This window comes from Podarcis vaucheri (genome assembly GCF_965113315.1).
Source record: "Podarcis vaucheri genome assembly, chromosome: 3".
NCBI lineage: Eukaryota > Metazoa > Chordata > Lepidosauria > Squamata > Lacertidae > Podarcis > Podarcis vaucheri.
In genome coordinates this window covers 66,264,563-66,286,715 of record NC_138761.1, presented here as the reverse complement: position 1 = coordinate 66,286,715, position 22,153 = coordinate 66,264,563, and the positions used below count along the sequence as shown (strand labels likewise).

The window sequence follows — 22,153 nt, the reverse complement described above, 5'->3', positions numbered from 1 at the left end:
CTCAACCCTTAGCATAATTATGTTATTTTCTTAATCCCATCAGCTTTTAATGAGGGTGAACTGTTACAGGAAATGTGCTCCCCATTTTTTTGCCATCCCTATCTTCCCCATCAATTTAAAAACTAGTATAAAATAAAGAAACAACACCCCCCTTTTTTTACAAACAAGAGACTCACAATGTGTCCAGTGTAGCTCACTCACATAAATAGTGGGTGGGGGAGGGGGTTAGAATTAAACAACAAAGCTGATCAGGGACTTTGGGCCCTAAGCTTTGCTTCTGCGTAGGTGTGGCCTTAAAGCAAACAGCTCTGAGCATGCTCAGAACAGATGTACTGGCTTCTGGGTCATTCAGAACAGCAGACCTGCAAATGTGGCTGGATTGCCAACATAAAAGGGGAAACTGTACAACCAGGGCTAAAAGTGCTGGAAGTTCCATTAACATACAAATTTACTATCACAATGTTTTTCGGTATGGAGACAGATGGGTAGGACCTCCTGGCCATAGCAATACTTTTGGACTGAGATTGGCTGTGTGGTGCAGAGAGCTGGCCAGAGAATGGAAGATTGACAGATCAGTCTCCCCAAGTGTCTCAAATGGATTGTGGAAGGATGTATGGCTTTGAGATTTCTAAGGAAATTTTTGCATTTTACTTGGTAGGGATAAGCACTGGATGGTCTAAAGGACCAGCCTCCGCTGACTTTAATCAGGAAGTAGGAGGAATGAAAAGCAAAAACAGCAACAGCTAATCATCATCAACATCAACATCAGCAATGGCAATCCATTGTTTGTAGTCATGTTTCAAAAGGATCTTCTCAGATAACAATATATGCTAATAATTGGGGGGGGGCTCTATCACATGGGGCCCTAATTCTGTGCATACTGTGCAGACCTATCAATCTGCCACTGACTACACTTGGTTCAGCTGAGGCCATTCTGCTGTACTCCTCTCTCCCATCATGCAGATGAATTAGTGCTCCATCCTGTTCCTTCTAGCACAGGTGGAGCCTGAAGGTAAATGCCCACACATGGTCTCCTCAGGAGTCATTGCCTGGCGGTAGAGACTGGGGCTCACTTAAATTGCAAGTTGTTAGCAAAGGACCCAAAAGCCCCTGAGGCTCATCACACTGATATTTGGAAATTCTTTGAAAAACTGTAATTTCTCTTTGGCACAATTGGAGAGGATCAGCATGCTGCCTTATACTTCAAGCAAGTCCCACGTCCTTACTCTGCTATTTATGGCATTTGGTAAAGCAGCCATAATATGACATTTTTGAGACCTGGCAGTTGAAAGGCATTTTTGCAATTGCTTATCCTGCAGATTTCACTAGACGCCACTGCAATTCCAAAGGAACTCCATCAACTGCCTATGTGTAGGCTCTTGCGACACTGAAGTTATTGTGCCTAGCAGCCAGAGATAGAAAGCTCAAAACTGAACAAGCCTGCTATGCTCTGTGAGCTATGCACTACACAGTAGTTGTGAGCTATACTGTACAAATACAAAGGACAAGGGGGGAAAGGTATGCAGTGCAACTACCAAGCACAATAAATACATTGTTTGTTTGTTTCAAAAGGAATCAAAGCACATTCATACAGGACTGAACTGCTCAATTTAGATCCCAGTATTTACAGTTTTAGCTAGATCTTTCAATGCAGCATCTCATCTGCTGAAACACAAGGAACAATATGTAGTTAACGTATATCAACAAATACATCAGAGAATAAGCAAGATTATGGGGAAATATATATTCAGGTACAACACACACACACACACACACACACACACACACACACATTTCCTAACTTGTGGCTGATATTATGGGAGGCCTTTACTAACTGCCTCCTGCCCAAGGGTAGCTTAAAAAACAACTTTAAAAAACTTTTAACCAAAAAATAAAAAAATGAAATTATAATAAGCTCCTTTCACAAAAAGCCTGATTTAAAATGAAATTGAAATAAAATACAAACAATTTTCCATTTTATATACTTTACTTTACTACTGGGCTTAAGGAGTAGTAAATTCTCAAAAGGAGTAAAAACCCAGTTGTTATTGAGCATTCTATCAGGCTCATCCATAACGTGATGTCCATGAATGAACCTCTATCTTCTTTGCTCAGATTATGAATAAGCAAGACTTTACTGATCAGATCTGATTGTTTACTAGTTTGCACAGTGATGTCTAATAAAACATTCCTGTCCAATTCTATTAATATTTACTCAGAAGTGCTAGTATACTCTTGGTATAGTGGAGGGGTCTGGGAAGTTTTTAGGCTGTGGTTTTATTTTATTATAAAACTAATGAAATAAAAATATTTACTCAAAACTAAATCCCACTCTGTTCAGACTAACTCCCAAGTAGCCACTGATGTTGCAGACTTCTCTTCCTGCCAGTTGAGAGGGAGGCCTGAAATCTTGACCAGCTGCTACCGGTTGGTGTAGACCAGGCACATCCAACGGGTAGATCATGATCTACCAGTAGATCACTGGGCATCTGTGGTAGATCACTGCCCCCCCCCAAAAGAAGATCAACAACTTTGGTTCCCCTAAAAGAAGCTTCCTGCACCCCCCCAAAACAGGACTTTCCTTCCTTAAAAAAGCTCAATAACTTTGACCTGAACCCCCAAAAGGGGGTAGATCACTGCCAGCTTTTAACTCTGTGACTAGATCGCAGTCTCTTGGGAGTTGGCCACCCCGGTGTAGACTATACTGAGCTAGATGGGCCAGTGGTCTGGCTCAGTGTAAATCAGCTTCCTGTGAGGTCCACCACAAGATGCCTCCTCAGTGTGGTGGTGGAAAGTGCCATTGTTAGTGCTCTGACAGAGGTGGAAAAATAAATGGGAAGTCTTAGGGTTATTGCAAGGATCCAGTGCCTTTTGATTTCCCCAACACGAGGAAAAACTTATGCTTTTCTGGGAGCTGGTGTAGTTCTCTTCCCTCCCTTTAAGCAAATGGGAGGGGGCAAAGTGAACAATGAAGAGGGGAAATGCATCCCACCACATTCCGGCCTAGCAAGCAAAAGTCCAGCAGGATGTAGCAAAGTGGTGGTTTATTTATTTACATTTATATCTCATCTTTCTTCTATTAGGGAACCCAAGGCAGCATATACATGGAACACAGACTGTCATTCATCTAGGCACTGACCAGACCTGCTTAGGAAGCCTTCACATGCCTTCTGACCACACCCTGGCACTGCTGCAGGCTGTCCCCTACCCCCATAGCATTAATCTTTGTTATTAATATAATTTTGGAGTGTTTCTTTGAAACAGATAGACAAGATGGACAATATGCAACTGATTTAAGTAAATATTGTTCATGGTTCAAAAGAACACTTTCCTACATTTTAGAAATATCATGAGTTCACTAATAAATCATAGGTCATGTGGTATTTGAAAGTTTAATTCCTCCTATGGTAGCAAGTGCACACATCTATTTCATCTAAGCAAACTGTACAAAACCATTAAAAACTTATGTCAGCTTCAATATGCTTCAGTTGTTCAGACGTGCATAAAATATGGTCATGCAGTCATCTTTTAAATGCCTTTTGTCATAAAAGTTTAATTAGAACAGCACCCTGCATAGAAAGCCTCCAATGTAATTCTCATTTGTGCTGTATGAAGAGGAAGTACTAAGCCAGCTTTTTATATCATTTGCATTATTTAGACAAGATAAGTATTCAAACAACAATTAAAGCTGTTAAAATTATTCACAATACAGCTTCTCTCTTTTTCTACACCAGAACTACATCAACTGAAACATAGACATTTTAATTAAAGTAGCAGAATGTGTACTTTATATGTGTGTAGTTCAACAAAATATTGTTATTCGTTTGGAGAGACTATGCCTAGCATTCCACTGAAATCCAAATGTGAGCAGTGAAACTCTTTTTTATTCTCTTAACATAGTATTTACTCCCCCTTCCATGAGACTGGTGGGAAGACAGTTTTCAGGGGGTGGGGGTGGGATAAAGCTGTGGATAGAGGGCTCATTAGGCACAGCATAAGAAGTTAAGGCAAGACTGAGAAAGCACACCTGTGCAATCCCTTATCAGTAATGAGATCCTTGCCCATTTCTAATGCACCATCCTCTTATAGCTCTCAGGGGACCAGCAGGAGAGTACTTTAAGGTTCCCCTGGCATGAGGAAGAAGAGAAAGATAGTACTCACCTCAAACCCAATAAAACTTGGTAGATGGGAACGCTACACAAGATGGAAAACATAAAAAATGCTACCAAGATGAATTATTTCTTGGCTTTCAGTTACAGAATTTGGATGAGAAAAGACCTGTTTTGTTAGATAGCTGTTCGGTGACCATAAATTACCCCTCTTACACTTTTCAGCATTCACAGAAGATATCCTGAGTATCATATTCTAAAGGCATTTTAAGACGTTATATAACAGCAGTAGGTCAGACTTAAAACTCTACATAACTACTTGATGCACTTCATCATGTGAAGTTCAAATAACTGCATGCAAAGAAATAAATAAATAAAATCAAACTTTGGCACCACTGGCACTATGGCCAATAGAAACTGGTTCTGAAATGAAGCGATTTTAGCTGTTGCTTTTGTCAAACAGCAAAATCTACGAGCCTACTGCAAATCATTGAGAGATCTACCAGTAGGTCCCAATATGTCTTTGATCTACATAATTTAGTAAAATGTTTCTGTTCATAAATGGATAAACTTTTGACCGTTCTATGCAAACAGAACAATGCCAAACAGGATTTAGGAAGCCAGCTTCAAAACATCAATATTTTAAGTAGAACATTTACAGTCTTAAAACAAATTCTAAAATAAGATTGTGTGCATACTGCAATCAAGCTACATTAACATAGTTACAACTGTTTAATAATTTATTTGATTGCATCAAACTACTTTCTACTACTGCTATTTCTCCTGTTAATTTTCATGGGAAACAGTTATTTTTGCAAGCAAAGTCCTTTCATAATATACAGCACATCAAATTCTGTTCTCATAGTAGCTATTTTATATAAACACAGCCTCTGGCAAATTTGAGGTACGATTACTTTTGACTCCATTGCTTTGTTTAATGAATACAGTGTGTAACATTGTACACTTCTCAATTTAACAGCTACTGTTGAAGACAAACAAGATAGGTCACTTAACATATTTGGCAGCACATAGTAGCATATCTAGCACAAGCATCATGATATGTATCCATCCAGCAAGTCCAGTCTCCATAAGATAATACAGTCCATATTTCTTAGTTTGTTCAACTTTTAAACCACCCTTCATGCAGGATCCCGTGGCTATTTACAAAATACTAATTAAGACACCAACCATAAAAGCAATTTAAACATGATAAAATATTAAAATAATCAAAAAAATTAAATCAGTACACAGTGTAAATACAGCAGCACTAGGACCTTAAACAATTAATTTCCTCCAATTGTCACAATGACATCAGAAGCCCAGTAAATCAGCACCCATCTCGCTTCAGACCGAGGGAGCCGGCTTTTGTCTGCAGACAGCTATCTGGGTCATGTGGCCAGCATAACTAAACTGCTTCCGGCGCAATGGAACACCGTGATGGAAACCAGAGCGCACAGAAACGCTGTTTACCTTCCCGCCACAGCGGTACCTATTTATCTACTTGCACTGATATACTTTCAAACTGCTAAGTTAGCAGAAGCCGGGAAAGAGCAATGGGAGCTCACCCCATGGCGTGGATTCAAACTGCTCCGATCAGTAAGCCCAAGAAGCTCAGTGGTTTAGACCACAGCGCCATGCAGCTAGTAGTTGTGTCTGAATCTAAAGACATCTTACCTTCAGACAGAAAGGTAATTGGGATGTGCTACTAATTCTTGGGACATGGGTGGCGCTGTGGGTTAAACCACAGAGCCTAGGACTTGCCGATCAGAAGGTCGTCGGTGGTTCAAATCCCCGCGACGGGGTGAGCTCCCGTTATTCAGTCCCTGCTCCTGCCAACCTAGCATTCGAAAGCACGTCAAAGTGCAAGTAGATAAATAGGTACCGCTCCAGCGGGAAGGTAAACGGTGTTTCCGTGTGCTGCTCTGGTTCGCCAGAAGCGGCTTAGTCATGCTGGCCACATGACCCAGAAACTGTACGCTGGCTCCCTCGGCCAATAAAGCGAGATGAGCGCCGCAACCCCAGAGTCGGCCACGACTGGACCTAATGGTCAGCGGTCCCTTTACCTTTACCTTTACTAATTCTCTGACACCATAAAATTTCCTCAGCCAACACGAGGTTGGCATTTGTCCGATTCAGGAGACAATGGAGAAATGTCCCTTTGGGGTTGAAGTCAAACTGCTGGAAGGTTGCAGCACCTACTGTGGCTGTAGAGACCGATGCAGGAGTAACATGTTTTGTTGCAGTTGGGGCATATGAAGGCATCCAACATGAATTATATTATTTGTAAGCAACAACTCAACTGCTAATACACAGCTTTACTTCAGACCCTCAGTGCTTATTATAAAGCATACGTTTTGACACCCAAAAAGCACAATCCTATGCATGTATATTAAGAACCCCAAGGAACCATAACTTGAAGAACTATACTATGTTTGAGAACAGTGTATATTATAGTAATCAGAATAATTTTTCTATCTACAAAGCTGCACAGAAAAAAATGTTGCGTAGTACAGAGTATTATTTTCTTCCATTCATTCATAAACCCACCTCCTCAGGCCTTTTTTTTCCACACACCAACCATTCATTGATGAGCACTAGCTCAACCTAGAAACACTAAAAGCTTTTCTGGCTGCAAAAGGGTATATATTGACAATAATGTCCCTGAGCTCTGGCAGAGAACAGTGCTAGTCCACCTAGTATTCAAACAGCACACACTCCAAATTCAGCCACTCTATTTTTGCAAAATTTTAAGCAGTATAGTTACAGTATGCCCTGTTCTAAAAAAAATAATAACTAAACCATTTAAAATCTATGTAATAAAAAAAAGGAGAGGGAGGAATTACAGCTGTTTTAATCCAGAGTACATCACTTCTAATCTCTTAGCCATAGTTAAGGGCTTGGGAGCCAGCTTAGAGCTACACAATCCCTTCATCTCCCAGTTTCCCCATTCCTCCTATGATCTTCCCACCAGTCTTATGTGTATTGTAAGCATTGCATCAGCACTGTGGTTAACAATGGGTAGCATCAACTAGTCAGTGCAAATCAATATTGGGTGTGAATGAATTTCCCACTATTACAGATAACACTACTTTTTCTTCAAGTACAATGCTATTGGAGGATAATTTTGAAGAGGAACAGCTACAAGGGGACAACGTAGCAGTCTATTTACTTCTTAAAATTAAGACTTCTCTGTTGTATTTGCAGAAAGCTGGTCCCATCTATCTTGAGAAGGTACAATGCTGGCAAAAAACATATCTAGACAATGTGGGAGGTGTCAAGGATTAAAGCAGAGAAAATATAGAAAAAAATGAAAAGATATGATCCACTCAAGTCAGTGAAAAACCTGGCCTAAAACTGCCATTCCCTAGCAGATGAGAGCTACCTTGGCATATGTCCTGAATTAGGAAAAATGTAAAAATCAGGCTGACCCTGGCTCTGTTATTTGATCACCAGATGGTATCTATGATCAAGAGTACTTCTTCCAACTTTAGTTGGTTCACCAGCTGCCCAGTCTTTTCTAAAGATGATCTGGTGACAGGTGTACAAGTAGTTCTAAACTGGACTATTAAGGTCAGTGTGTGGAACTGACCTTGAGAACATTTTGAAACTAGTATTAACATTTTCTGAGCACAGCAGGGGTAGCTAACTGGCACTCTATAAGCAATATCTCCCCCCCCCCAATAGATCCCTCCAAAATGTGTGGAACCCATTTTGAGAGTCAATGTTTTTAGTGTTTTAAAAAGATTGACTCTCAAAATGGGTCCTACACTGTGATGCCGTGATGTCAAAATTTGAGCCACCCCGCAATCCATTTTAATATTTTAATTTTTTTTCCTGACTGCTCCCATAGATACTACACTATGATTTAGTAATAGCAGAGGATTTTTATTAGCCCCCTAAAATTCTCCAAAATTTGTACTTAAACAAAAAACAAAAAAACTTAAATATCAGCCACACACACGTTTACTTTGACATGGATCCCAAGGAAGTTTAGTAATTGCTCAATGTGGCCCGTGATTACCCACCCTTACTAAAGTCTTGGGTCACTGAAGAACTGTCTCCTCCCATACAAACAGCCCAGATGCCCAATGGCCATCAGGGAACCCTGCTCCAGATACCTGGTTCTGCCAAACTCTGCATCTTGTTTCTGAATTCCAAATAGTGATGACTAACTGGAAAATGGTATTCTCATGTGCCCAACTTCCTAGAGACATCTCATTACATTCCTCCAGAAGCTCAGGACAGTGCTCATGCTTTTCATGCGTCAGTTTTGTCCTGCTCACAACCCTTTGATGTGTGTTTGATTGCAAGGGAAGACTAGCCCATGGTCACCCAATAAGCTTCCCCAGCATCGCCTCCCTCCTATCACTGTGCTGCCCCTCCTGGCTCCCATCATTCACTGCCCCCCCAACTTACCAAGCACAGGCAAGAAGAGTTTCCATTTTTATATTTTTGCTTAGAGGACAGCTGAGAGCACCACAAAGTAGAGCACCAGAGGGACTCTAGCCATCCACCATCTTAAATTTTCCATGATTTTCTCTGGGCAAATTCAGGTGACTGGGGTCTCACCAGCATTGTAAGTGGCAGTGTCCCCAGCTTCCCTTAAAGTAGAGTTTTAAAAATGTTAGAAGATTCAGGAACCAGAAAAAAAGACCTGGGATTTGGGACATTGGATCAGTTCCACACAATGCAGTTGTACTGCTACTGAGAGGGGCCTATATCAGACTAAGTGGAGAGGGTGCATTGTGAGCCTCATGAACCCATGCATAAAATAGCTTCAACAGTGAACTTTATTTATGATCTGTAAACCAAGAGTTAAAGCAGAAGATAATACATTTGCACTTGCAGTTTTGATAGTTATAGTAAAGTTCACAGTACACTTTAGGGATGTGTTGTAATAAGCTAAAGGCATGGCTCATTACTACCCATTAGCCATAGTGGTGTGAATACCATAATGAACACATTAGATTCATAAAAATGTGTTCATTAGCTTCCATTTCAATAAAAGCATACTGCACTCACTGCTTTCTTTCAACAGAAAAGGTCTTAAGGCTCACTGGCTTACCTCAAGGTCACAGCTGTATTCTGTCCCATCCAAAAGAACCACTTTACATTGGACAGTTCTGGTCCTCTTAGGAGTTTTTGGAAGAACTCTCTCAATTCTTATTTCACCTGTCTGCACCTCTTTGGACTCCCTTTGGCCTTCCTCTGAATCCTGTTTGTCTTCTTTTACTTCAAAAACAATTTCTTTACTGTCTTCTTTAGCAGGCTGCACAAGAAAGTTGAAAATGGATATTAATGAACATCAAGGCAATTTTAATGCAATGCAAAGTATTAAAATGTGATATATTACAATAAAGGATTATCATCACCTACCCCATAAATTTAGAAGAAAAACCAATATATTCTTATGAATCAATACCCATTTAAGGAATCTACTAGAAAACCACTTAGCCCTCCCATCAGATGTCAAGGAAATAAACAACTATCCAACTTTTAGAAGACATCTGAAGGCAGCCCTGTTTAGGGAAGTTTTTAATGAATGATATTTTAATGTATTTTTTCTATTTTTTTGGCGGAAACCCAGCCAGATGGGCAGGATAAAATTTTTATTATTACATCATCATCATCATCATCATCATTATTTCTTCTTCTCCTCCTCCTCCTCCTCCTACTACTACTACTACAGGTTGGTAATTGATATCTTAAGATCCAGCTTATATTTTTGAGACTCTTTGGGTTGATGGCTAGGCCCTCTATGCACATCTGCTCATTACATGGATCATTATCAGCAGAGAAGACCTGCCCATCAGTTACTGAAATTAATTTAATTAGGTGCTTTATATTAGTCTTAAAGTGACTTACAACAATAAAACTCATACAAATACAACATTTAAAATCAGTAACACAGCAAAAGTGATAATCCACAAATAATAATTAATAAACCAAGACACATTTCCCCCCATGTAACGCAGGGAATTTTTAATTTTTTTTAAAGTATTCATTTTCCTCCTTGAAGATGTCAGTGTTAGTAACAGCTACACTTCTCTGGGGAGAGCATTCAACTAACTGGGTGGAACTTGCACTAAAAAATCTAAGTTGCTCACTTGCACCTTCCCAGCTTCTCCTGAAGTGGGCACACAGAGAGGGACCTTTGATGATGAACTTAGGGTCTTTGTAGGCTTACACGGGGAAAGGTAAGCTGTGTGGGCTTACACTGGGGTCCTTAGAAGTTAGAATCAGGACTTTGGGTTAGGCTTAACAATGGATGAATACAGAATGGAGGGGTAGCTTCTATGAATTCACAGTAAATGGGCTTTTTCTAGACAAGAAAATGAATGGATATATGAATGTCAGACAAGCAAACATCTGTCACATTCTTGTCTCTCCTCTCTTCTCTAAATTGCCCCCAGACAACTAGCAAAACTAACCTACAGCCTCCAATTTACTCTAGCAGGAGTATAGTCTTTAAAACAAATGAACTGCACATTATTTACTACAGGGCAAATCCTTGTACAGCATTTCCCAATAGCATCCTGCTTTATTTTACAAATGTGATTTTTCCATTTGTTTCTCTCACACTGTACTGGAAGCAAGAGTAGATCTGCTCTTAGCTGCTTTAATGTTGTTTACTTGCCAGGAGATTGAATCATTCACTGTGAAAGCCCTACATTAACTGCACTTCTAAACGAAGAAGCTGCTGCTAGGAAGAAACTGGAATTTTGTGTACAGCTAATCCTAGACTTTGAGCAGCCAGAGGGGGGAATACCTTTCTGTGCTTCAAGTGCTAGTCTAGTAGTGTGTTTTTTTGTGAACTTGTTCACAAAGAAAGGTTTTCTATGTAAATTGTGACATTTTGTAGATGATTGTTTTTTGGTAGGTATAGCAGCCCTCCAGGTTTCACTGGGCTACAGTGGTCCCCATCCCTAACCAATGGTTGTATTGGCCTGGGTTGACAGTAGCTATAGCCGAACAGCATCTGAAAGTCCACACATTTCCCATACACTGAAGAATTCTGCTGCAACAAAATGCAAACATATAAAAACAGCATTTTGTGAAAGCAGCAGATGATGTCTGAATGTGGAAAAAATATTAGGCTGGTCTCTGGAGGCATATTACTTATAAACATATAACAGCCCATTTAATACTTTGTTCTGTGCTGGGTATAGTGTTAAGCAGCTAGGTAATTAACATGCATGTACTTTAAAGTGTTTCATTTTTCTTCCTTTCAAGAGCATACCTGTGTCTCAGCACTACTAACAGAATGTTTTTCCTCTCTGTCATCTGCTTTAGCTTCTTGCCGAATCTCAGCAATGTCCTCCAGTTTTCCCTTAGTCTGGGCTGCCTCCTCTGGAAGATGGCATTCACCCTCCCCTGCTCCCATTTCTTCTGCTGCTGCTGATGGCTGTTTTTTCTTTGTTTCATCTTTGGGTTCTTCCAAGCTGTATGATTTTTGTTTCTTAAGCCAGGGGGGGATGAAGCGAGAAATTCCCTTTCCTCCGGAGCGACTGGGGCTACTTTGCCTAGCTGGCACCTGTGAAGTGGGAGAACTCTCTTTCATTTCAGATGTCTGCTCTTTTTGACTATCTGATACATCCCCAGCATCTTCATTTGGTGTATTTGATCCCAGGTTCTCCGATTCCTTTACTTCCGTGTCTGAACCAACTTCAGTCGTCATGGTCACAGGATGCACTAGAAATAAGATACATATATTTGCTTTTAGAACGGACTTTTTAGACTGCTTGTGGACCTACCTAACTCCTAGCACAAGGTCTTATGCTTTAGCAACCACTGAAGTTGAAACTATTTGGTTTACTAAACTTACACTATAGACATATTATTCAAAGTGACCAACAAAATTTTCAAATCCAAGCAGCCAACACAGCACAGAGCTAGAAAATATATCAAATTAATCAAATCTCTGTAAGTCTATGTGCTCATAGACTTTCTCAGGTATAATTAAAAGAAGTAACTTCATCCTTTCAATTGGACATACTATAATGACTTTCTAATTCCATCAGTGCTGCAGTGAAGTCTGGAAGACAGACACTTATGAACCAATTTGCATTAACCATCTTGCTTTCAGGTCTGAGAGTTTGGGTGGCATAAAACTAGACTTCAATGGTTGGTTGGTTTCTACTGAACAAGTATAATAAATTTATATAGCAATATATATCTTACAATAATAATTACTGAATAGTAAATTCAACACCCTGTTTTGAGTCCAGAATAAGATTTTGGAATAGCATATAAAAATAATTTCCTAATTTATTACGATACGCTTCAATAATGTATCAAGTTCTATAAAACACTAACAAAAATATTTGCTTAATCTTAAAATAATTGGATGGTTTAAAGCAAATATTTAATTATTAAATTATGTTAGGTCAGCATTTAAGCTGCTACAAGTCAAGTCAAATTTTACTAATGATTCCTATTTTTGAAACAGGAAAGAATAATTTAAGGAGACTAAATCAGCCATTGTCGGATTCTTTCAAAAGTGGTGTTAGTGGAAGAGGTTTGTTCTCAAATTATAGCAATCCTGGAGTAGTCATTGCTCAAGCACATAACTTTCTTTGATGTTTACTGTTCAGTAAAATTTCTCTCCCAAAGAGGCAATCAGTCCCAAAGTATAGGTCTGTCTCTTCAGGAATGGGGGCTGCTGCAAAGACAGCTTTAACAGAAAGTCTAGCTATGCACACAATAACGTTACATGTAACGGAAATTACTTCTTTGTATAACAGTCTATATGAACTAAAGAATTAGAACTGAGTGCCTAGGAATCAACAGTGTAGCGTCAATAATGCTTGTTTTGCTTGCCAGACTGAACAATCTCTCCTCCCCTCTGCCCCTCCATACAGTGTTCTGGAAGTTTGCCAAATTGCAGGTGAGGGCTCAGAGTGCAAATGGGGCAGGGGGGGGGGAGATGAGGAGAGAAACGCCTGTTGCACTGGCTCCCACTAGCACAACTATTTAGTTGTGTGAGTGGTAACTGTAGTACCCCTACTCCCAAAAAAATCAATGCTTAAATGTCAGGTTGTAAAGTTTTTGAGAGGGGTATTTCCATACAGATTACTCTCATGAAAAAAATACTCTTTAATCATGCATTCTGCTATTGCTCTTGGAAACCCATAATAGTAATACACCTGAATAGTTATGTCATCCCGAAATTTTTAAATTCCTGATAAATTATGTCAAAGGACACTATGCTTGATTCAGCATTTAAATCTGTAACCACAACAATGCTACTCTTTTCTTTCCGCCAACAGAAAATATACAGAACAAGTACAAAGGCTACTTAGTAATTTGGCTATCTGATTTTGATCAGTAATAACATTTCTAAAACTCTATCATTCTTCAAAAGCAGAAATGCTACATTAACCAATACTCTTTAAGGTGTAGTACTTTTACAGCTCAGTCTTATGTAGAATTAAATGTACGCAAGCCTACTGAAATCAATAGATAAGATATAAATCATTCAGCACTGAATTGCAGCCTAATTTTGGAAAGTAATAAGTAGCAACACACTATCCAGATGGTGACAGTATTTTACAGAGCATTAGTACTCAACTAGTGAGTAACGCTCTAAGGAGAGTCACAACAGCAGCAACACCAACACCAACGAAATGTATAGTAAAAAAATAAGTATGTACCAAACTACTGTTACAAAAGGTACAAGACTAATACCGGATTAGATAAAATGGCTATATGAACAATCTAGATGTTTTCAGATACAATGTTCTGTCAAATGCACTCACCATTAGCACCTGTAACTGGAGATTTTCCATTTTTATAAACACAAATCAAATATTTTCCACTACTCATATCTGTAGTATAAATTTTGTAACCCTACGGAAGAGGTGCAAAAGAACATACACTGCTTTACAATCCCTAAAAGTTTAAATACAGTTACAGAATGAAAGCACCACAAAAATTGTCTAACAGGTACAAAATAATACCCCTTGTTTAAAGGGAAATTAGATACCATTATTGGGATAAAAAAATATAGCCACAAAAGTGTTGCAGTGAAAAGATCCAGACAATCCCCTAAAAGCATTTCAACCAATACAACAAAATAGCAATGTCATCTACTTGAATGTTCGCAGCTACATACACCCACAAAATTGCCTAGTGTTATTCTTGCAGAATTAAAGTACAGAGCATCCCATTTCAGAGTTAAAAGTCCTTTTTATTGTCGCATTTTCTGAACTACTTGCTTCAATATTCACTCACAGACCAACTAACGTGATTGTCATTTAGTACTTGGTGCCACTCATATACTGACACCAGATTGCGATCAAACTATCCACATATTTTTCTACACACACATGTACTTGTTTTTATTTTCTAATAAACCGAAATCAACTCACCCTTTTCACTTGCTTGTCTAAGGCAACTTGAATCTCATTTGCTTTTGCATATCATACTTTGCATATTGATGAGCAATTAAGGTCTACAACAGCAATTAAAAGGTAAAGGTAAAGGTACCCCTGCCCGTACGGGCCAGTCGTGTCCGACTCTAGGGTTGCGCGCCCATCTCACTTAGGAGGCCGGGGGCCAGCACTGTCCGGAGACACTTCCGGGTCACGTGGCCAGCGTGACAAAGCTGCTCTGGCGAGCAGCACACGGAAATGCCGTTTACCTTCCCGCTATAAAGCGGTACCTATTTATCTACAGTGGTGCCTCGCAAGACGAAAAGAATCCGTTCTGTGATTCTCTTCGCCTAGCGGTTTTTTCGTCTTGCGAAGCAAGCCCATTGACAGATTAGCGAATTAGCGCTATTAGCGCTATTAGCGGCTTATCTGCTGATCGGATCAGCTGATAAGCGGCTTAGCGGCTTAGAAAAAGGGGGGAAGGGAAAAAACCCAGCAGGAACTCGCAAGACATTGTCGTCTTGCGAAGCAAGCCCATAGGAACTTCGTTTTGCGAAGCACCTCCAAAACGGAAAACTCTTTCGTCTAGCGAGTTTTCCGTCTTGCGAGGCATTCGTCTTGCGGGGCACCACTGTACTTGCACTTAGGGGTGCTTTCGAACTGCTAGGTGGGCAGGAGCTGAGACCGAAAGACGGGAGCTCACCCCGCCGCAGGGATTCGAACCGCCAACCATACAATCGGCAAGTCCTAGGCACTGAGGTTTTACCCACAGCGCCACCCGCGTCCCTAAAGAGAAGTTACACGCATATAATTTTTGTTATGCATATCAAACCAAAGCTATGCAGCCAGCTTATAAAAATCTAACAGGCTCTTTGTGCAGCTTAATGAATAAGTCTCGCCCCACCCAAGTCCCAACTCTGCTGGAGAAAGGCATGCCCAGTGGAAAAGTTGAACTTGGTTTCAACTCACTTCACTTTTGCAGCCAGAAAATGCAAATGAGTCAAAGAGACAGCTCTGTTTTCCTGTTATCGCTCCTACAAAGTAAGAGATGCATTGTAAAAGCTCTGCTAGGTTAGCATGAGACATCTGCCACTTTAGGATAGGGCTTTTATTTGAACTTATTGTTGAAGGTAGTATAATTTGTTCTGAGCAACTCAGAATATTAATACCACTTACATAGCTGGTTAGTCTTAGCTGTGGGTTCAGGGAGACCATATTTCACCATTAAAAGATAATGCTCATTTTATGGGAGACTGCTCTAACAGAACAGTTTCACCAAAATAAACAAAACAGATCAGTACAGCTACAAAAAAATACAAAGGGGGAGGTGGTAAAAACTATATAGAAAAGGAATCTTAACATGGTTTGAGTAAAAAAGTTTTTAAGGGAAATTGCCTTTATAGACAATAAATGCTGTTAATCTCCTCAGCCTCTCAATGCTCATGGCTTAAAAAATGTTACTTTAAAATTTCTGGCACACCTTCCTGCCAAAGTTGTCTTAAGTGCTTTCACATTATTTCAAACACAAGGCAAAAATATCAAAACAAACAAGAACAAAATCCGTCATAAACACCTAACACTGCAGTAATAAATATCTATCAAAATGGAGAAGTTTCTCTAGTTTCTGATAGAGCCTCCAAGAAACAAGGAAAAACATCTGGTACCTACATATAGCATGCCTGAAGAGTATTTTCAACAGGTGGGCGTCACAGCAGAGGTACCTGGAGCCAAGCCATATTTTATTCCCTCCACGAATGGCCAGATTCATGTATGATGCGGTGCTCCTTCACATACCCTGGCCATTTAAAGCTTCATGCGTTAACACAGGGCCACCAACAAGAGGTACAGGGGATACAAATGTGCCAGGCCTCGTGCCAGCAAGGGTCACACATTATTAGTTTTCATTTTTTTAAAAAAGTCTATTGGACATTTCTTAAGAAAGTCATAACAGAAATCTTGAAGACTAAGGCTTCAGCACTCAATGTGCAATGCTATTGCTAAGAAAGCTTAATCACTGTTGCTAACAAAGTCCGCTTTCTTTACAGAATAATGCACCATTAACTGGCTTTGGTATGGTACACCCAGAAGTAACTCCCTTGAAATCAAGGTAGTTTCCTTCCTACTGAGAAAAAATGTTGATACACCCAGGTCCCTTTTAATGAACAAAATGCATTCCCTGGAAATCATTCGTTAGGCAAGCGTTCACATAATGAGTCCATGATTTCCATTATTTCCTAGTGAAATTTTTCTTATGTGGGATTTGTCCAATAACTTCCCCCTCTTTCTCCATGGTTTCTTCCTGGTCATGTCAAAATCATACACAACTGCAAGAAAGCAGAACAAGTAGGCTGAAACAGCATATTTCCTATGAATGCCAATAGAAGGGCACATGTGTATTGCATCCCCACTCTAAAATTCATCTGCATCCACTGCTTAGCCCTGAAAATGCAGCAGTAAATCTAAACCAAACTACATCAAGTAGTGTCTGACAGAAAAACTGAACACACAGAGCAAATTGAAGAGAGTTCAAGGTCAGAAAGTGGGAAATGACTAACAGACTCCATTTGGTTTTTGGTATTTCCCTCCTACTCAGTTCCACAAGGTTTTTTCATGAGACAAAGCTAACCTTCCAAAGTACTATATGTTATTTCCAAATCAGTTTTGTCATGACAGACAAATGAGACTTAATTTTTAGATGTTCCTCAGTAAATGTTGTAATGGTGTCCAGAATTTACTACATTTGTTAACTGCCCTTTGAGGTAATTTACATCTCATGCTTATTTAACATACACACTTGCAGCTTTACATGCGTCTCCAAAAAATAATTTAAAATGACACAAAAATGGTGAACACAGGGGAAACGGGGGCAGGAAACCACGAAAAAACCAGCCAGTAATCCCAGCAGCCTTCATGAGAGTGGGTGGAGAAGAGGCCGTTGGAAAGGGTGATCAGAGGCCAGAGAGATTTGCAGATGGTTTGAAGAGACAACAGCATTCTGTTGCAAAAATGCTGGAAGCAGGTACCCATCTCTGCTGTTCCTCCCCGCTATACTGCCATCTTTTTCTTTGTACCTTCAGAAAGAAGCTATGGGGCTGAAATTGGAAATATGTATGCCTTTGCTAAACTTCAATAACACAATGAAACTGGGAGCAGTGAGTGTACCTTTTTTCAACTGCAGATTGGCCTGTGTGTCTAAAAGGCAGAAAGAATAAGCTTTCTGCATTTTGGAAAGGAACGCACAGTGCTCTTTACAATAATGACTTAGTAGTTCCTCAGGATTTTTTAAAGGGTTATGAGTACACAATGCACAGTTTTATCCCTTTAACCAAGGTGAATTTTTCCTAGTTGCCTGTAAGCATTTCTTTCTTGCCACAGTTGGCAAGACAAGTAGTAGATTCTAATCCTTGTGGGGGGCTTTATGTAAAGTGGGGGACAGGGTATGGAAAAAACAATAAATAATCCACTATGACAGAAGGTACAGAAGCAAGCAAGAATGAAGTGAGCAAGGTTTAATGGTGTTTTTCTTTTCTTTTAAGGATTTGCATGTTAAAAATGCAGATGACTTCCATAATATTGTTAAATTCTGAGTATTACTTTCTCAGCTGAATTTACTATAACAACAAGTATGCTTTGTGTATTTAGCTGCTGCATCATCAATTGAAAATTGAGTTTTATGATACAAAAGAGGGTATACTGACTAAAATGGTGATGCTGAAAGACAGCTTCTCTGTATATTGTAATGGGTTTGAGATGTTTTTATGCATGGGTAGGCAAACTAAGGCCCGGGGGCTGCTTCCGACCCAATCACTTTCTAAATCCGGCCCACGGACGGCCCAGGAATCAGCGTATTTTTACATGAGTAGAATGTGTCCTTTTATTTAAAATGCATCTCTGAGTTATTTGTGGGGCATAGGAATTCATTCATATTTTTTTCCAAAATATAGTCTGGCCCCCCACATGGTCTGAGGGACAGTGGACCAGCCCCCTGCTGAAAATGTTTGCTGACCCCTGGTTTTTTGCAATGTGTTTAGTACTGGACTTTTTATTTAGTATGCTCTCCACTTATCTTAAAGCATAAAAAATGTTAATAGCCATATATGAACAGTAATGGAGGTAGATCTAGTATGTCCATCATTTCTGCCTCCCTTACATGTTTACTGAATTCCTGAAAAGGACTACATTCAATCATATATCTAGGTTTCTTAAATGATGTAACAACCTGTGAACCGCCCTGAGACCCCCAGGTATAGGGTGGTATATAAATTCTATAAATAATAAATAATAATAACCCACATCACGTATTTGTTCTGTTCAGATGCACCACTATCTCACGGCTTCATGCTTCATGGACAAATCTCAGATCCATGAATTTCCTCCTTCTCTTATGAAATGCAGTCTCCTTTCTCCATCCCTGCTTTGTTATGTGAACTGGCAAATGACGAATTACATTTGCCCTGTAGATCAGTACAGCAAATAATCCAAAATTTGCAGGGCAAGCCCAAATGATACTTTGCCAGTTAGACTATACTGCAATGACAAAATTGGAAAGAAGGGACCAAGTGCAGAAACCTAAAGCTCATTCTAGGTTTATTCATGTAGCATGAGACAAGTTTGATGTTACAGCCATCACTGCCACAATAGTAGTGTGTCAATCATAGTCAGAACTATCAGAACTGTTTCAATCAAACTTATGTAAACTATAAATTCCTGCCTCCATAGAAAACAAGTTCTGTTATAACACAAGTGGAGGGGCAACAGGTTTTGTTTGGTCTTTGTAGCCAAAAAAAAGGTTTGTGGTCACCTGGATCCTACTATTCCCTTAAATTAGAGTCCTGTCCCTGTGCTCCAAAGCTCAGTATAAAGTCAAGGATAATCCCTGCTCCTTTACCCAGACTGGGTCTGGGAGGGGAAATATTGCTCACATACAGATTGCAAAGAAGAATTTATTTGTAGTTCTTCTGCCAAACAAGTCTTAGGAAGTCTGCCCTTAAATGAAAGATCAAGTCTGACCCACTAATTAAATTCATATGGACTTTAATCACAACGTGCAAGATTCTATATCAGTTCCCCATAAAAGCCACAGGAGTGCCTTTTGCAGCTCCCAACATCAAACTAAAAACTCAGTTTTTGAATCCTTCCAGATCCAATGTGCCACAAAGCCCCATATTTCCTTTTCAGGGAATATCTGTGGATATAAGGCAGACTTCTACATTTTCATTCATCACAGCAAGTATAATCAGCACCTAGACTTCCTCACACCTTTAAATTGGCAGAGGTGGATGAAAATCATACCAACAGCTGCCCTGTGATCTCCAACTCTAAGGATGAGAGGAAGTCTAAGGATTCTTATGTGCATGGGATCTGCCTCGGCCCAGTATACCTGAAGGAGTGTCTCCACCCCCATTGTTCTGCCCAGACACTGAGGTCCAGCTCCGAGGGTCTTCTGGTGGTTCCCTCCCTGTGAGAAGTGAGGTTACAGGGAACCAGGCAGAGGGCCTTCTCGGTAGTGGTGCCCGCCCTGGGGAATACCCTCCCATCAGATGTCAAGGAAATAAACAACTATCCGACTTTTAGAAGACATCTGAAGGTAGCCCTGTTTAGGGAAGTTTTTAATGTTTGAAGTTTCACTCTGTTTTTAATGTTCTGTTGAAAGCCGCCCAGAGTGGCTGGAGAAACCCAGCCAGATGGGTGGGGTATAAATAAATTATTATTATTATTTCCTCCAAGCAGTCAAACTATTAAGCAATCTGGCTTCCTTTCTTTGAGTGGTGACCATGTAACTTCCTTAGTTGCTTGGAAGTGAGACACATTTAGGAAGACTACATCTTCTTGTTTTTGAGGTTGAAAGAATTTGAAGCTAATCTTGGGCATGACACTACTACCCAGATCCTCAGTTCTCTTGTATTATACACAATATAAAGGCAGCATGAATTAAGTCATATTATTAAAAGAGAAAATTAATTCCAGGACAGCTGTTACCTATGGTCACATTCTAAAATCCTAGGGTTACAGAACTCAAAAGAATAATCAGCATTGTAGCTTGATGGAATCTGAACAGATAATCCATTCTGAAAACACAGTAACAGAAAGAACAGACCAAATAAAAACCCACACTACAAAAATACTGGAGCAGCGGTTTATTCTTCTCTAACTGATCAGGAGCAAAGCAATAACTATTTAATTGCAACATTCAGAAAAAAAGAGATAAATAGATTTATAGATCTAGGTAAAAATAAGCAAGTTGCTACTACCCATCAAAACTTTGCTACTGTATTGATTGCCCTTTTCCATAGTGAAAGAGATGCAAGCTAACGCATGTTGTCTGGAAAAATTACACAGGATGATACAGTTTGGCTATTACTACTTAAAGACATCTGCAGAAATGAGAATGAGGAATGCCATGACGTCTGATGGTACAACTAGAGGAGCATACAGGTGTGTTTCAGGTATCATTCAAAAGGTTGCATTCAGACACATTAAACCAGTTTAGTGCTACATAAATAAGCCTCAAGCCCTGACAAAACTCCTTTTCCATTTGGCCCCCATCAACAGTTTTATTTAATTAATAATTTGTTACATTAGAGTGATACACTGAAGTTCACATTTATATACATTTACAATAACTTTGCAATAAATACAAAGCATCATATGATTGTACATGGACTTGACATTTGTTATTCCAAAATATTATGAAAGTAGTCAAATAGTTTTACGGAAAAGTTTTCTGATTATTTAGTAAACAGGAGTGGACAATATTTGTACCCCGAAGAACAGCAAACAGACACATTTCCTCCTCTCTCCATACCCCCATCAGTACACAAGGATGAGGAGATGAAGCTTCCCTTCCTAATGCATTCTTTCTTCTTCCCTTTACTGGCACTAGGAACAGCTAAGAACGATTTGATTGTAAAAAGGTCAGGGAGTTGCTTTTCTACAGTATATATAAGCAAGACAACTTAGAATCCAATGACAAAGCAGCTCTCTTCCTACAGAGAATTTCAGAATAAGACCTTGTGACTAATGAGGAATCCAAGCAATTTACAGACTTGCTCTTTAATTTTAAATTTAGAAACTGCTGATATCTTGGTAATTTATGTCAAGTCATAACCATCACATGAGGAATGGTTAGAAACCACACTTAAGACTCTGAATATTAATTATCTTTATTGTTAAGCTTTGCTTTCAAGATATTGAGGAAGGAGAGTAAGTCTTTAGAAAATGTCCCTCTCCTTCCACAATACCATGAAATCCAGAATCTAGATAGTCATTGATCAACAGTAATGCCTTGCTTATGTGTGACAGGACAGGAATTCAAGCAAAAGCAGTAACATTTCTTTAAATCAGACAACCTAGAGTTGCAATGGGAACGGTTAATTTAAGAAGGCATAGCATTTTAGCTATGAAGTACTGAAAATTGGGGACGCGGGTGGCGCTGTGGGTAAAACCACAGTGCCTAGGACTTGCCGATCGTATGGTCGGCGGTTCGAATCCCGGCGGCGGGGTGAGCTCCCATCTTTCGGTCCCAGCTCCTGCCCACCTAGCAGTTCGAAAGCACCCTTAAAGCAGTGTTTCCCAACCGGTGTTCCGCGGCACACTAGTGTGCCGCGAGATGTTGCCTGGAGGGAGGCGGGCGAGTCCAAAAAAGGTTGGGAAACACTGCCCTAGGCAGGG

General features: G+C 39.8%; 1 protein-coding gene across 9 annotated transcripts in view; it reads right to left on the bottom strand.

The window, feature by feature from the left end:
- Positions 1–22,153, bottom strand: part of EPB41L2 (erythrocyte membrane protein band 4.1 like 2) — an 81,141-nt gene that overhangs the window by 43,390 nt on the left and 15,598 nt on the right. For 8 of the 9 annotated variants that reach the window (XM_082216063.1, XM_082216061.1, XM_082216068.1 and 5 more), the window contains exons 2-3: positions 11,350–11,801; positions 9,175–9,378 (exon numbers count right to left, since the gene is read on the bottom strand). In XM_082216063.1, coding sequence (XP_082072189.1) covers positions 9,175–9,378; positions 11,350–11,787 — 642 coding nt within the window. In that variant the 5' untranslated portion in view covers positions 11,788–11,801. Of the gene's footprint in view, positions 1–9,174; positions 9,379–11,349; positions 11,802–14,479; positions 14,563–22,153 lie in introns of all 9 variants that reach the window. The other variant, XM_082216062.1, reaches the window with a different exon arrangement.